General features: G+C 46.5%; 1 protein-coding gene across 5 annotated transcripts in view; it reads left to right on the top strand.

The window, feature by feature from the left end:
• Positions 1–16,528, top strand: part of FLNB (filamin B) — a 137,518-nt gene that overhangs the window by 93,287 nt on the left and 27,703 nt on the right. For 2 of the 5 annotated variants that reach the window (XM_037137385.2, XM_037137389.2), the window contains exons 20-31: positions 953–1,215; positions 2,486–3,083; positions 3,351–3,524; positions 4,343–4,505; positions 5,114–5,274; positions 7,481–7,648; positions 8,692–8,784; positions 9,569–9,692; positions 10,697–10,853; positions 11,894–12,083; positions 13,717–13,964; positions 16,427–16,498. In XM_037137385.2, the coding sequence (XP_036993280.2) occupies positions 953–1,215; positions 2,486–3,083; positions 3,351–3,524; positions 4,343–4,505; positions 5,114–5,274; positions 7,481–7,648; positions 8,692–8,784; positions 9,569–9,692; positions 10,697–10,853; positions 11,894–12,083; positions 13,717–13,964; positions 16,427–16,498 (2,411 nt within the window). The remainder of the gene's footprint in view (positions 1–952; positions 1,216–2,485; positions 3,084–3,350; positions 3,525–4,342; positions 4,506–5,113; positions 5,275–7,480; positions 7,649–8,691; positions 8,785–9,568; positions 9,693–10,696; positions 10,854–11,893; positions 12,084–13,716; positions 13,965–16,426; positions 16,499–16,528) is intronic. The other 3 variants (XM_037137387.2, XM_037137386.2, XM_037137388.2) reach the window with 3 other exon arrangements.

Genomic DNA, 16,528 nt, shown 5'->3' with positions numbered 1-16,528 from the left:
ATACCCCTAGGGAAGGCCTCTCGTGTTCCACCCATGAGGGTCTCTCTGGGTGTTGGTGGGACCATTGGTGAGCGCCTTAATTGACTCGTGACCTGAATGTATAAGTTGTGAATGAGGCCAGCTCCCCACTCTGGGCTCTGAAACAGGAGCTTGATGAGGTTTTTTCCCTGGGGGCAGCCAGCTCAGAGCATATGAATGGTCCCTGTCTAACCCTTCACTCTGTTCCCTCATAACTCCTTTTCCCAAGACGCCAAGGGTTTCGGCTCCATACCGGCTCCATACCTGGTAAACCACAACGCCAATTAGGAAAGTCCTTTGGGACGTGGAGGCCTCCCTCCATGGTGTGGCTGCACAGTGTTCATCCAGGCAGGCCCTGCGCTGGCCTGGAGTCGGGGGATCTTCCTGGGTTGGGGTGCAAGGACTACTTTCCCAGGGCTTTTGTTTTGGCTCAAAGTCCTTTCCCTGTTTTTGTCAAATACAACACGTGGTTTTCTGTGGGCTGCTTTTTGCAAAGACCTTTTAAATGCCAGTTCTCACTTTTGCCTTCTTGGCTGCAGAATTAAATTTGCTGCCAAGAATTAGTAAATAAAACACTAGCTTATGGAAATGGTTTGTTTTAACATCAAAAGTAAGTAAAGGAGAGAAGACGGTGTCAGCTTATAACTTATTGATCAGCAGAGCCGATTGTGGAATCAAGTGAATTTAGCAAAGCCCCAGCTTTGTGATCTGCTAGATGTGGAACCCTGGATAAATTACTCAACCTTTCTGAGTCTCAGCCTCCTGTTAAAAGCAGTTGGTTACTAATAACCTCCCTAGGGTTGTGATGAAATTTAAAGGAGATGGTATGCGGTACTGAGGCCTGGTGACCAAAGTGCGTTCAGTAAATGGTAACTATCATTATTATATTAATCAACATTAAATAGTAATTAATTAGTTGGCTTACCTTTTCCAGGAGTGGAAGTTGGGAAGGATCAGGAGTTTGCCATTGACACCAAAGGGGCGGGAGGCCAAGGGAAGCTGGACGTGACGATCCTGAGCCCGTCGAGGAAGGTAGTGCCATGTCTGGTGGCGCCTGTGCCAGGTCGGGAGAGCAGCACGGCCAAGTTCATCCCTCGGGAGGAGGGGCTGTATGCCGTAGATGTGACCTACGATGGACACCCTGTGCCTGGGAGCCCCTACACGGTGGAGGCCTCACTGCCGCCTGATCCCACCAAGGTCAGCTTATGTTTTTGTTCTAGAACGCATCCCCTGTGGTCTAGTGTAACACCACACGCAGTCCTTCTCCAATCCTGGCAGACACCTTTAGGAAATCGTGTTGTGTTGAAAGTCAGTTTTCAGTGGCCGACAGTGTTCTCTTCCCTCCAGTGGAGCATGAAGCGTCCTGTGGGCAGCTGGGCCTCACCGCTGCTCCTCTTCGCTGTGCAGCAGCGCACGGGCCCCGCCCTGAGTTCTCTCCCTTCATTTGTCGGTGTAGTAACGGCACTCGCTTCAAAGTGAGCCTGTCAGGGTTGGGGAGATTGGTGAACGTGGAGGCCTCGGCTGGTGTATGGCACAGAACGAGCTCACCCACAGACATCATAGTAATTAAATATAGAAACGGGCTATTCTCATTGCTATTTCGTCCTGTAGTCCTGAATCAAGGGTGTTGGAGTATTTCCAGTGGTCCGAATGGCATGAGTCCTATAAAACTCTCTTTGTCGGTTAAATTCGAGGTGGAAGCTTTACTCTCTCCTTTGCCTCTTTTAAAATCAGTTTTTTGGTTTTTTTAAAAAATTTTTGTTAGACTTTTATTTTTAGAATAGTTTTAGGTTATAGTAGGATTGACGGAAAGGTACAGAGATTTCCCATAGGATCTCTGTCCCCACCCTCCTACATGCATGGCCTCCTGTTAGTCCCTGAGTTATAATTCATGAACCTACATTGATGCCATAATCACCCAAAGTCCAAGTGTACGTTAGGGTTTACGCTTGGTGTTGAACAGCTTATGGGTTTGGACAAATATGTAATGACATACCCACCATTACCGTTATTTTCTTTTTATGCAGACCTTGTCGAGGGAGGTGTAGTAGCCAAAGCAACAGTAAGGTCCGTGCAAACTGTTCTACAAGCACTCAGCCCGGGAAACCTGCGTGTGTTTGTGGGCTGGATGTTAGGTCTCCGGCTCTGCCCCTCAGGTTTATAGGAGCTGGGCATGGCAGGAGTGGGGGGCGTCCTGCTCTGTGTTTCAGAGGCTCACGCCCCTCCCTTTCAGGTTGGTTAGTTCACAGCCATGTCTCTCTTAGCCATGTGCAGCAGCAGCGACTGCATGGTGGCTGTAACTCAGTGGTGTGGTGAGGAGTCTGTCACACATTGGGCCCCAGGAAAAGGCCCACCTAATTGAGATGCTGTTTAGTGTTGATTGCAGGCTTGGGTGTTGAAAGCAGAACTGGCTGAGCAGCAATATTAGCATCAGGCAAAGTTTGACTTTCATTCTTTCTTCAAATAGGTGAAGGCCCATGGCCCTGGCCTGAAGGGTGGTCTTGTGGGCAAGCCTGCTGAGTTCACCATTGACACCAAAGGAGCTGGAACCGGAGGTTTGGGCCTAACTGTGGAAGGTCCGTGCGAGGCTAAAATTGAATGCTCTGACAATGGTGATGGGACCTGTTCCGTCTCTTACCTTCCTACAAAGCCTGGGGAGTACTTCGTCAACATTCTTTTTGAAGAAGTCCACATACCTGGTTCCCCCTTCAAAGCCGACATCGAAATGCCATTTGATCCCTCTAAAGTCGTGGCATCAGGACCAGGCCTGGAGCATGGGAAAGTGGGTGAAGCTGGGCTGCTCAGTGTTGATTGCTCAAAAGCAGGGCCCGGGACCCTGGGCCTGGAAGCTGTCTCAGACTCGGGAGCAAAAGCTGAAGTCTGTATTGAGAACAACAAAGACGGCACCTACGCCGTGACCTACGTGCCTCTGACTGCTGGCATGTACACGCTGACCATGAAGTATGGTGGTGAGCTTGTGCCCCACTTCCCTGCCCGCATCAAGGTGGAGCCCGCTGTGGACACCAGCAGGGTCAAAGTCTTTGGGCCAGGAATAGAAGGAAAAGGTGGGTTCCATTAAAAAAGAGGCGGCAACCCCCACCTTTATCCAAAAATGTGTACAATGCTTATGTTGTTGCTTGGCTGAGGCTACCCTGGAAGGGGCTTCTTTTTTGGTGGGGGCAGAAAGTGTGTATTAGTTTCCTGATTTTGAGAGTCAGACCAGTTGTCTGCTGTCACTGAATTGTGCCTTAAGTGCCGGCAGCCTTGGTTCTTGGGTTTGCTCCTGGGTCTGGGGTATAGGTAATGTTCTTATCTGTGTGATTTCTCTGCAGATGTGTTTCGTGAAGCCACCACAGACTTCACGGTCGACTCCCGACCCCTGACGAAGGTGGGGGGCAACCACATCAAGGCCCACATTGCCAACCCCTCGGGGGCCTCCACCGAGTGCTTTGTCACGGACAATGCCGATGGGACCTACCAGGTGGAGTACACGCCCTTCGAAAAAGGTGAGTTGACTTCTTAGACATAACACTGTTCAAAACTGTGCCTGGCCATTTCCTCCTGGTGTCTGATGACGATTTCTACCCTGTGTGCTCAGCCCGTCATCTCAGCAGAGGCCCTTGAAAAATGACAGGGAAATACAAAAGCCTTCCTCCCCAACAAGGCCACCCAGACTCTGGACCTGGCGTGCTGGCCCCACTGTTGGGCGGGGTTTAGCCTAAGCCTCATCTGAGCAGGAGATGGGATGATGTAATGAGTATTGATCATTTTCGTAATTTTTTTAACACATTGATTTCTTTCTAGAATATTCAAAATTATAGAACATTTTCAGAAATGATAAAGGCATGAAGAAACAAAATCAACATATCATATATTGTCATTACCAGGACATATGAAATCTATAGATATTCTGGTGTAGAAATGTAAAACTCTTTTTATAGATGCCTGTATATCTATTTTATAGATCTTTTTGGTTTTTGATAAGTGACTGGATGGAGTTTTCCCAAAACAGGGTAGTATGTTTAAGACTTCAATGTAGACTTAGTGGTACTTGTTTGGGGAAGAGACCTCGTGTGTGTGTCGGTTTGTGAGTGGGTAGTGGAGAGGGTTGTGTGAATGCCAAGTGAACAGAAAGCATCAATAGACAGTTTATATTTTTTAAAAAATCAGATTATATCAATATTACTGTTTTTTTAACCTGCCCTTTTCCAGTAACATGGTAAAGCATGCAGACATGAGTGCTAGATAAAAGCCTGGAGTAGAGGCATTTCCTATAAAAAGGTGACTTCTAAGCAATATGTTTTTGCTTTTTTGTTTTGAACAGGCCTGCATGTAGTGGAGGTAACATATGATGATGTGCCTGTCCCAAACAGTCCCTTCAAAGTGGCTGTAACCGAAGGCTGCCAACCATCTCGGGTTCAAGCCCAAGGACCTGGATTGAAAGAGGCCTTCACCAACAAACCCAATGTCTTCACTGTGGTTACCAGGTAAGCAAGGCCCTGGGCTTTGTGTGTTGACTCTCTAAAAGGAATAGCCCTAAGCAGTTTAACTGCTTTAAAAAAGTTTTATGGCTGTTCCTACATATGTGTAAAGTCTCCCAACTTTTGAGAGGCATTTTTTTTTATAATAAAAGAAGCATTTTGTTCTGTAGAGATTTATATTACAGAGAAAGACAAAGTATATTGAAAAGGTACCAGAAAACACTGACAATAGCAGTCATAAAACTGCTGAGCAAACCAGGACTAGATGGAAGCTCCTTAACCCAACAATGCAGAAATATATAGCCAATTTCATATTTAAGTGAAATATTAGAAGAATTCCTATTAAAATCAGTCACAAGGCACATGCCTGAATTGTAGTTGTAGTCTTAACCAATGCAATTAGATAAGAAAAACAAATGAAGGATAAACATTGAAAAGGAGGGGTCAAAGCTATCTTTATTTATATAACATCATTGAAATTCCCTGTGCGAGCAGTGTCATAGTAGTTGAGTTGGATAAATGGGAAGTTTATAGAGGGATTTTAAATGAATTTTATCAGTAGCACACTGGTATGAGCCACTAGTACTGCTTTGCTTTCTTTCCACACTTTCCAGAGGAGCAGGAATTGGTGGGCTCGGCATAACTGTCGAGGGACCATCAGAGTCGAAGATAAACTGCAGAGACAACAAAGATGGCAGCTGCAGTGCTGAGTACATTCCCTTTGCTCCAGGGGATTACGACGTGAATATCACATACGGAGGAGACCATATCCCTGGTAAGCTCTCCCTTAGAAAGGAATCTCAAGAACAGTTGATTTTGCATACCTCCCTGAATAAGAAAAATAGTCTGACATTTATAGTTGCTGCAAAGGGAGAATTTTCCTTGGGGCTGCATCTCCAGGAATATCTTAACTCCCAGTAGAACCAGGCAAAAAAAGTGTTGACATGGAGTTTTGACTAAAAATGTTTGTTCATGTGTTGGAGGACATAGTTCTTAATGTAAAGAAGAGCTGTTTCTTTACAAAGTTGAAAATCTTCACTTTATTCTGTGACTGGCTCTTATTCATCTTATACATGCATCTTGTTTTTTGTTTTTTTCAATTGACAGTCCTGGCAGATGATAAAGACACACAACCTCACATTCTTATTTATTAATTTATTTTTTGTGGGATGATACAGTATATACACTTCCTGAAAAACAGGGTTTGTCATCCTCAGAAATGTGAATATTTGGGCCGGGATGATTCTTTGTTGTGGGGGCTTCCTGGTTCATTGCAGAGTATTTAGTGGTCCATTTCGTGGCAACCAAAAATGTCTCCAGATATTGTCGTGTGTCCAGTAGGAGACAAAACAATCCCCACTTGAGAAACACTGCTATAAATGATTCAAACAGTAAAGAAATACATGACTTCAGTAATGAAGGGCTCTCTAACTTTCATGTTTCAGCAGGGGCATTTTCATAAGTTCAGTTCTGTTTCTTTAATGAAACATTTGCCACCCAATACACATCAGAAGTGGAGGTGAGTGTGCATATGGTGTGGACACAAGTCCAATGACTCTAGTGCTACTCCTGAGTCAGCCGATGCCTCATCTCAGGTGTGGTAAGAAAGAAGACAGAGTCCCACCCTGAGAGCCCTCAGGAGGAGCCTTGGGTGGGTCAGTGTTATCTTTGACCCGAAGGCTGTAATCACCCTGAGACTGACAGGAAGGGCGGGCCAAAGGTCGAACTTTCAGGGTTCTGGATTGGCTCCCAGGAAGCTGGAGTGTCCCCTGAGCACACACTCTTTCCCGATTGTGGCTGTTCCCCCCAGTCATGTGCAACTGCACACACAGTCACATTTACTCTCTCTCACACTGATCAGAAAGCACTGACATTCTGTTCAAAGGAGTTCTACTTAGGTGTTCATTTAGGCCTTAATTCATTTAAAGGAATATTCTCAAACTTATTTTTGTACCTTTTTCAATATAGATTTTTAAATTCCTATAATTACTTATCAAGAGGAATTCAGCCATGGACCTGACAGTCAAAGCTCGTGCCCTGTGGAAGCTGCTTGTCTGGGGTTCCTGGCACTAAAATTATGGTTTGACTGCTATGAAGAGAAAGGAGAGCTCAGTGACCGAACACAGAGCCATGAGTACCTTTTAGAGTTTTATGGCCCTGCAGTTCATGAGATAGGAGAGTAGAGCTCAGAGAATGTCACCAGAGGTGACCTGGTGGCTCCAACCAGGCAGGCAGCCGTGGAGATGGGCCCCTCCTGGTAGTGGACACAACACAGCTATTTTGACTTTATGGAAAGTCTAGAGAATGCCATCAGCTCTGAAATCCACCTTGCAGAAGAGGGTGAGTTTGGCCCGTGTGGCTGACCCTTGAGCTTGAAGCATTTGAAAGGTTGGCCGTCCTTGAGCATAACAACAGAAAGAGGCCCTTTTGCAGTTTTTCCATCATCAGAGAGTTTCAGACACTCTGTTGCCTCACAGAGCCAAATGCCAGCTTCTCCTGGGCCCCAGAATTTTCCCAGGCAGAGTCATTTAGTGAAATGTTGGTTGGTTTTCTTAGTGTCAAGCTTCATAGCCAAGGTGACTTGTGAAGTGCTGCTGTGAAACATTCAGCAGCCTGCTAGCTTCATGGAAATTTTGGTTGGTTAAACATCAGCCCAGTTTTTCCTGGCCTGGAACAAACCCATAGTGGGGTTATTTTTAATAAGGTATCCTGTCTTAGCTGCAGCAGCGTGTTGGTTTCCTCTGGTGGGCCACCTCTGGTGGCCCAGTTCAGGCCACCGGGTTGACTAGGATGTGCACATCAGGAAGAGGGTCTGCATGATTGATTGGTGATGTCTGCCTGGAGTGTGGATCTGGCCGTGGTGCAGAATGCTTGACTTCTGCTGTCTGGGACTTGATGTTATCTTGCTTGTTCTTGGCTGCTCTCATGCTAAGTTCAGACAATTTCAGTGGAGACTCAGAACCCCATGACCTCTTTTCCAGGCAGCCCTTTCAGGGTTCCTGTGAAGGATGTTGTGGACCCCAGCAAGGTCAAGATTGCCGGCCCTGGGGTGGGCTCAGGTGTCCGAGCCCGAGTCCTACAGTCCTTTACGGTGGACAGCAGCAAGGCTGGCCTGGCCCCACTGGAAGTGAGGGTCCTGGGCCCACGAGGTGAGTATGCGTCGTGCCTTCCCGCTGACATTCACCTGCCCGGGGTAGAGGCAGACATGACCCAGAGCAAGCACTTTGCTTTTGAGTTTGACCATGAATTTAATTTTTTTAAATTGCTTTATTGCTCCGTATTCTAGCTAAAGAATAGAAGTTTGCATTCTAAAAGTAGGCAGGCCTGTTATTCCTCAATTGGCCTACCTTTTCTGTTTATTTAATGAAGTAGTTGCCACCCAATTTATGATCTGGCTGTAAATGTCTCTCTAATTTCAGGTTTTTAGAGTAGAGAGATGAAGTGGTTAGTGTTTGGTTTCTCACATGGGTGATGGTTGTGTAGCTGCTCGGCGTGTGTGAGGTGATGGAAGTTAGTCTGGATTTGGACGGGTGGTGGGTTCAGAGGTGATGCCTCTGTTTAAAATGCCTTGGTGCTCCAAATTTCTGAAAATGACATCTTCTCAGCCCACATGGCACATGGCTTTGTCATTGTCCCTACTCCCTGGAGCAAGGGGGTCTTTGGAGGGATGGCCTTTGTTGGCAATTTGGCAGCCTGGAATCGGGGTTTGGTGAGGTGAGCAGACCACTTGGGACAAAACACTTAAGCATGTTAAAATTTGCCTTTTTTGTGTGACCCCATTTCCTCGTCTAGAATTTAAAATGTGTCATTTTCTGCCTAATTTCTTATATTATCTGGAGTTGTCCCCAGTGATGTGTTTTTGGCTTCATAGAAGTAGCCAGTAAGGAGCGGGAGTGAGGGGACTTCCTTATTTGAAGAGGAGCTTTCTCCTTGATGGATTTAGTTCAGTAGGAGGTTATGCCCCTTCAAACTCAGGGTAGAAGTGTTTTGGGGACATGAGATCATGGGGCTCAGTAACTCTGTACAACTCTGTACAATCAGAAATGAATATGAGATCATTCTGATTGTACAGAGTTACTGAGCCTAAAGACCTGTGAGTGTGTGTGCATGCGTGTGCATGGAGAAAGAGAGAGAGAACTTAGTAATGTGTCTGTGTCATGGAGATTCTTAAGTAACAGCCTTTTAATTTTAGCTGATGAGACAGATTCCCAGGCATGGCGCAGTCCCTTGAAAGCCATTTCAGAGTTCTTTAAAGGTGACCTGAAGGGTGACTTAATGGAGACAGGTTTGCATTTTCCTATTGGCTGCTGCTCTAATTTATGTAACCTAAATGCCTCTCATTGGCCTCATTCTTAAAATTGCCTGGTACCCTCCTCCTCTGCTTTGCTTAATGAGTATGCCATGCTATGGTTAACCTGCCCTGCAATTGATCCGTCCTTGACGCTTATGTTTAGAAGTGGAACCTAAAATCTAACAACCCAATGCATGCCTTGATTATACTTTAACATAATCTCCAACTGTCTCCTGCATGTGTCACATTGCTGGTCTCCTCACCCCATGAGAAGGGCACCGTCACCTGCCCCACACCTATACCCATGTGCTCAAAGGTGGCTACATGTCTTAACTGGCCATCACACTGGTTAATTTTTGCTGTTCTGAGTTCTGGACTCTATGGCCCTTTCTCAGCTCTAGAGTAAAATTCACCACATCTCAAGCATGCCTAACCAGCTTGAAAGAATATTACAGCATGTCTGCAACATGCATCTTCACCACATGCCCTCCAGGAACAAATGCGGGCAGTCTCCTTAATTATACTCTAGGTTTGACTGAGTGTACTTCAACCAGTAACAAGCTGAAGGTGTCTCTTGGGGTCATTTTTGCAACCATGAATTGGGGATCCTGTCTCCTATGATTTCTTAGGCCTCTGATTATAGCCCGCTTGCATTTATGTTACTCATCAGTGGAAAACAACAGCTCTTGGGGATGAATGTGATCCTTTTCGAACTCAACTCAGGGTGGAGTTCAGGGGAGGCCAGGTAGTCCTTCAGGTCTCTCATCTCTGCCCTCAGGCCTGGTGGAGCCCGTAAATGTGGTGGACAATGGGGACGGCACACACACGGTGACCTACACCCCATCCCAGGAAGGGCCTTACATGGTCTCCGTTAAGTATGCCGATGAAGAGATCCCTCGTAGGTAAGCTCCTGATACTTAGGGAAGGGGTCCAAACCAGACTCAAACCCACCCCTCTGCAGGGCTCGCCAGCATTTTGCTCTGGTGGCCCATTTGTCCGTCTGCTCTGCAGCTCTCGTCGAGACCTGTGTGCTCTGCACAGGTGTCAGAGCATCCTGGCCTCGGCGTCCGTGTCTCCCGCCCTCTTGTCCCTCAGCCACCTTCTTCCTTTCCGCCATTATTAACTTAAAGATAAGCTGAAATTAAGGAGTGGGGAGTTTTTGAAAAAATACAAATAATGCATTAGCTTATCAAAGTCTTCTTTCTACTGACCCTGCAAGTAATTTTCTGATTAGGGCAAAGAGTTTTACTTCCTCACTTGAGGGTCTGGTTGACAATGGCATTCTTACAAGGGCTCAGATAGAAACCTCATTCCTCGTTCATATTAATACAAAAAATACTGCATAAACTCCTCACCTCTGAGAACAGCCTTTAAGGTTTTATTTTTTTAAATCATACTTAAGGTTAAAAAGTATTACCCATAGCCCAGTATACATATTTTATTTATTTATATATATATATGTATATATATTTCTAGCTAATGGAAATATGATTTATAAATTATAGTTATGTATTACTTTACTAATAGCATATCATTAAAGCATGTTAAAAATAGAAAATAGGATGAGATAAAATATTAAAACAAATTTCAAAATTCCCTTTCTATTTTGGTGACCATTGTTTCAGCATAATAAAGTGGGTTAAATGTATTTAACCACATGTTCTCCAGACTGATTTTGGAGTTCATTCGTGCCCCTGGCATGCAACCAGGGAAAGCTGGGCTGGGCGTGATGGCTACTACCTCATAACTGTACATTTCTGCTGGACATAAGATGTTGCTAAACTCACTATTTTATCTGCTGCAGGAATCCTCTTTGCTATCCCAGTTTCTTTGTGTAACAGAGGTCAGATTTAGCAGGGTTGATGTGTGTCCATACTGACCAGTGGGTATGTGTATGTTTATCAAGTCCCTTCAAGGTCAAGGTCCTTCCCACATACGATGCCAGCAAAGTGACCGCCAGTGGCCCTGGCCTCAGTTCCTATGGCGTGCCTGCCAGTCTTCCTGTGGAGTTTGCAATCGATGCCAGAGATGCCGGGGAAGGCCTGCTTGCTGTTCAGATAACGGTATTTTTTAGTTATTTTCTGAGGTCAAACTTCACTAATAAAACCTAGTTTTCTGGCCAGGGGTAAGAACGAGGATTTTTTAATAACCAGTTTCTGACCTGGTGCCATGGGTTGACAGATTTTCCCACCAGAGCCTCAGTAATTATGTAAGAGAACATGCATGCTTGTCTGAGACACCTGAGTGTACAGCTCCAAGTACCGTGTTTTGGTGAATCCCGTGTTTTCTCTCCATGACATCTCTTCCTATGTTTTTGTGTGAAAATGTCTTAAACTACTCATTGGGTTAGGTAGGACTAAGTTCTGCTGCATATCACAGTAACCCCCAAAATAAGAGTGGCTTAAACACATGGAATTATTCTCTCTTGTTAAAGAAGCCCAGGGGCCAGGCACCAGGGTGCTGCGTGGCTTGTCAGTGAAGCAGGCTCCATCTCTCTTCTCCTCTGTCCTTAAGGTCTCCTCGTGGACCATGAGGCTGCTGGTGTCCCGGCCACATGATCCACATGGCAGGTCACAAGGAGGAAGAGAGGCAGATGGACACAGCAGGGCCTTCCAGCTCAGTCAGCTCCCTTTAACAGCCCTATCATAAGTCCCTCACAAGACTTCCACTCCCTTCATTCACAATTGCCAGAAATTTGTCACAAGTCCCATGGCCATCCCTAGTGGCAAAGGATGCTAGGAAGTGGAGTTGCGCAGTGCACCTAAGAATTAGGGTCCTGCTACTTCAGAGAGCAGGGAGAGTGAATGTGGTGATGTGCTAGCTGGAGCCTCTGCCCGCTTGCCTCCCTGCATATCAGTGGATTTGGGGCTAAAACGCTAGTTCACTTGACAAAAAAAGTATTAAAATTTGATTGCATCCATTGTGTTATTAAAGGCATCTGCAATCTTGTCTCCCTACCAAATAACCAAATTATATCATATCAGTAATTCTGACTCCTTCCACCGGAGGCACTAATTAATGAGCAAATGTGTCGATGTTTTCAATGGGTTGTTTCTACATCTTGACGGCAACACCTTAAATAGCATTTCTCTGTGATCCACAGGACCAAGAGGGAAAACCCAAAAGAGCCATTGTCCAGGACAATAAAGATGGCACGTACGCTGTCACCTACATCCCTGACAAGACTGGACGCTACATGATTGGGGTTACCTACGGGGGGGATGACATCCCGTTCTCTCCCTACCGCATCCGGGCCACACAGACCGGCGACGCCAGCAAGTGCCTGGCCACAGGTGAGTGCAGGCCGGGTCCGGAGCGCAGGCTCTGGAGTCCGAAAGCCAGGATCCAGCCCTTCTCTGCCACTTAATAGCTGTGTGATCAGGGCAGGATGCTCAACCACTCTGAGCTGCGGTGGGAGGTAGAGTGAAGATCTTTTTGAGAACATTTCAATTCAAAAACTACTTCTTCGAATCAGAGACTGTTTCATAGCGTTATTGTAAAGATTAGATGAGGTCAGGCATGAAAAATGCTTAGCCTGGTGCCAGGCATGTGGAAGCTATTATTATTGTATCACTTTGAAGTGGGTGCATTTGTTGAGATACCAACTGTGATGGCTGCTCCCATAAAATGCAAGTAAATATTCATGAGCAGATAGCTTTCATGAGCAGATAGCTTTTTCTTCAAGGTTTATTCAAGATCACTACAGGCTACCATGAGAGAAACACATTCAAGGATCTAGGTTTTCTCCTCAACACTTGAGACTTATGTCTAAGTCTCAGGAATTCCCCAGGCACATCTGAGCGTCACAGTCCCTTCCACTTCTCACAGGCGACTGTTTGAAAACCGCGGGCCCTTCCACGCTGATGCTGCGTCAGGTATATTTTAGAACATGAATCCTCACCTCTGAAGTGAAACATTTGCTTCTCTTTAAATAGAATTAAACATAGGTCCACACAGGCCATATTCCACTTTTCTCATATCTCATCTTGTTTTGAATGGAGAAAATCTGGCTTTCAGGGGCAAGCTTGCAAATGGCTCACCAAGAGCAAAACTTGAGAAATTTTCAAACACTAGCCCATCTGCCACCTACCAGGTCTGCACTATACCAGACACAGCTGGAGTGTCTTTGCTAACCTGAGGACATGTTAATATTGGGTGGTGGCTTCCTCCTCAGTCCTTTTCCCTTCCTTCACGCAGGCAGAGTCCTGCTCAGCCTGGGGGCTCCGATAAGCCTGTCCTTTCAGGGCTTCCACAGTCTGCTCCAGTCTCTCCTTCTACTTGGGTCTGAACAACATGTTCTTATTCCTTTTGCTTCTTGATGGTTTGCGCTTTTTTTTTTGGCCAATGTGCTTTTAATTTACACTTTTCTGCACTCCCTGATGTTGTGTGGATCCTGTATAAAAGGATCCACAGAGAGAATGGGCAGAGCAGGGGAGAGACTGGTTATTTGGGGACCTACGTCGAAAGCTTCCCCTAGACAGAGGCCCCATCCTTCAGAATTCAGCCACTGCCCGTTTTCTCAGGGAGTCCTCTGTGGATGCAGCTGCACTGGAATGTATCTTAGAGCTTTTACAGGACACCTTTCTGAAGAACAGTTGTTTGCTCACCTTTGTATGTACCTGGCACTTAAGAAAATGCCTACTCTGTGTTTGATGAAGAAAGTTGACTTTCGTCCCCATACCCTTGAATGCTGGCAAACCAGATCCAATGTTCAGTTGACACTCAGAGCCTGAGACACTCCTTATTTAATAAGTGGTGGGCAAAATGCTCCCTTGAGCAGTACCTTCCCCAGGTGATCTCTGGGACATCCCTGTATGTGGCTGCAGTTGATAGAGACAACATGCAAGTATGCGGTTTGTTTTTAGGTCTCCAGGGTCACTGTCCGCAGCTGAAGCTTCCATTCTCTTCTCCTGAACTCTCCTCCAGGTCCCGGAATTGCCTCCACTGTGAAAACCAGCGAGGAGGTGGGCTTCGTGGTGGACGCCAAGACTGCTGGGAAGGGGAAAGTGACCTGCACTGTTCTGACCCCGGATGGTACTGAGGCCGAGGCCGATGTCATTGAAAATGAGGATGGCACCTATGACATTTTCTACACGGCTGCCAAGCCAGGCACCTATGTGATCTACGTGCGCTTTGGCGGCGTCGATATCCCCAACAGCCCCTTCACTGTGATGGTAAGAGGACCCCTGCGCCAGAGCGCGCTGCTGTTGGCAGAAGCCGTAACAGCTGTCACTTGTTAAGCCCTGGCGAGGCCATCCTCTTCCACTTTTCTTTTTAAAGTTTTTTTTCTTAAGCAGTCACGACCTTTTAGGGTCTCAGAGGACACACGAGAATTCCAGAGACTCCTCGGCTCTAAGAATTTACCAGCTACCAAAGTATCCATCATGCTAAGGCTCAGAGACAGGGTCCTGGCTGAAGCACAGTTCAGAAAGATACACTTTGACAAAAAATGTTGTAACTAAAACATTACAATTTTTTATTCTGCTGTTCTTGCTCCTCCTTGCTCCCCTATCTCCATGGTCTGGAGGAGACAGCTGTGTCTGGAGACTTGGCTCCAGTATCTGAGGACTCAAAGTGCCTCCATTTGTGTTTTGGAAAGACTCAGGCTTTGCCCATGAAGGGAAATAGCTTGTCTTTTGAACTAGGAACATCGGGGGGAAGGGTGGGGGCTGGGGAAGAAACCATTATATACACCTCTGGGCCAAAGAATGACTCAGCTCTTGAATTTTCAATTGCAGTGACTTTTAGATCTTTCTCTGATTATTAATATCCTTCAACCACGAGAGGGGGTAGAACTTGAGAAGCATTCCCTCATTTAACCCTCAAAACAAACATTGTTGGCTCTTTCACAAAAGGTGTCGTAGGAGGGGTCGGACTCCAGTGCACTGAGCCCGCAGCGTCCGCTCTGGACAGCTACCAAGCAAGCACTGTGCGGTCCCTCACCCAGTGTCCATTGATGCCCTGGGCAGCAGCCACACTGGCTACAATGTTCATAGACCTTACTGGCCCCATGCACAGCCTCCAAAGCCCCTTCCAAGGGTTACACTCTGTGCAGCAACAGAGAAGAAAGTGAAGACTCCTTTTCAAACAGAAGCCTGCTTCTGTCTTCCGAACAGTCTACAATCTGTTGTAGCTTTTCTTCCCTTCCCATAGACCATTTTTATCTGTAAATGTGCTGGAGGTCTGGAGGCGCTTATGTCTCAGGGATGTAAACACTTGTCAACTTTTGATGCTGCTCATTTGGGAATGGTTTTCTCTTCAGGGCTGAAAGGAATACAGCTAGAAGGCTGGTGTCTTTATCTACAGAGAAGGATCCCAGCTGTAGTTTTAAGGATCTGTGCTTAACCCTTAGTAGGTTGGTTAGCATTGGGCAGGATGGAAGAGCAGCTTCTGGGCCAGGGTCGCAGCCCTGCTGGTTCAGTGAGCTAGAAATAATGGACCACCTTAGGAGTGTCTGAGTGAGAAAAGCGGTGTGAAAATGTCAAGGATCATTTTGGCAGATAAATTGGAGACCTGAATTGGGGGCCACCAAACTCATTAGGAATAAATGTCCCCTTGACCCTAGAATGCCCAAAGGATACTTTGTATAGACACACTGTCCTGTGACCGCTGCTGATGGCAGAAAGGGAAGCATTACCCGCAGTACCAGGATTGGGCCTTTATCCTCCCGTTCTGAGCTTTCGCCAACCTTACCTAGATGGACTGACTTTCTGTTCGTTGGATTGTTATGGGGAGATTCCCTGCCTCTCTCTACATTCTGGTGGCCAATGGAACATGAACACCCAGTACTGTCTTTGCAGCAAATGTCTCAAGGAGACCTGGCAGGCTAGTCCAGTTAAATGTGTCCTGCAGAAGACATGCTCAGGAAGGCATGGGTCTCGCCGTTTATCTGCTCATCGCTGTGGAGAAGTCCTGGATCAAAGGCTGTCACATGGCCATTGAAAAATCTTCCGGGCAATGTGTCCCCGAGTAGCCCAGTCAGAGGGCCCTAGAAGGGGGAGACAGGGCTGTTCCAAATCTGAAGCTCTCAAAGCTGCCTTTGTAAGTGAAGCCCCTTCCCGCAGATGACGGAGTGCTTACTTGAAAGAAGTAAATGTGGGCACGTTGGCCTTCCTCAGACGGGAGGCCTTCTCGTTCTGCTTTGTTATGGTAGAAGAGGGTACTCCTCCCTTAGCAGGTCAGTTGGATCAGGAACGTGAAGTCTGTGACTTTTAAAAAATGAATTTATAAAGACTTTTAAAACATTAACTACTGTAGACACTTAGCAAGTAACAAGGGACCGCTTGCCCAGTTGCGTGCTGCAGAGGTGACTACTGGTCGCTTTTCCTGCCTGCACAACAAACGCCTGGGCCACACCTTGCATGTTGCGCTGTGACTTGCGTGTATAGACCTGCGTCCTAGGAGTGGAGTCATGGGTTCAAGGGGCATGTGGATTTGACACCTGAAGAAAGGATGCCAGCTGGCTCTCACAGGGGTAGGAAGAAGGTAGGCTTCTGCTAGAGCAGCAGGAGCAAGTGGCTCCCTGCTCTGCAACATCGAGCAGATGGGAGGAAGCAGCCCCCAGGTTGTTCAGTCTACTGAGTAGCAGCATCCCTGCAATGTGATTCCCTACTAATCTCCATTTGCCACCAACCAGGCCACCGATGGGGAAGTTACAGCTGAGGAGGAGGCTCCAGTAAACGCATGTCCCCCTGGATTCAGGCCCTGGGTACAATTTTGGTTTTGTTTTTTGTGTTTC

This window comes from Artibeus jamaicensis, unplaced genomic scaffold (assembly GCF_021234435.1).
Source record: "Artibeus jamaicensis isolate MK-2021 breed Jamaican fruit bat unplaced genomic scaffold, CSHL_Jam_final contig_519, whole genome shotgun sequence".
NCBI classification, from domain to species: domain Eukaryota; kingdom Metazoa; phylum Chordata; class Mammalia; order Chiroptera; family Phyllostomidae; genus Artibeus; species Artibeus jamaicensis.
The sequence above is the reverse complement of the archived record's forward strand: the minus strand, read 5'-3'. Positions and strand labels throughout refer to the sequence as shown.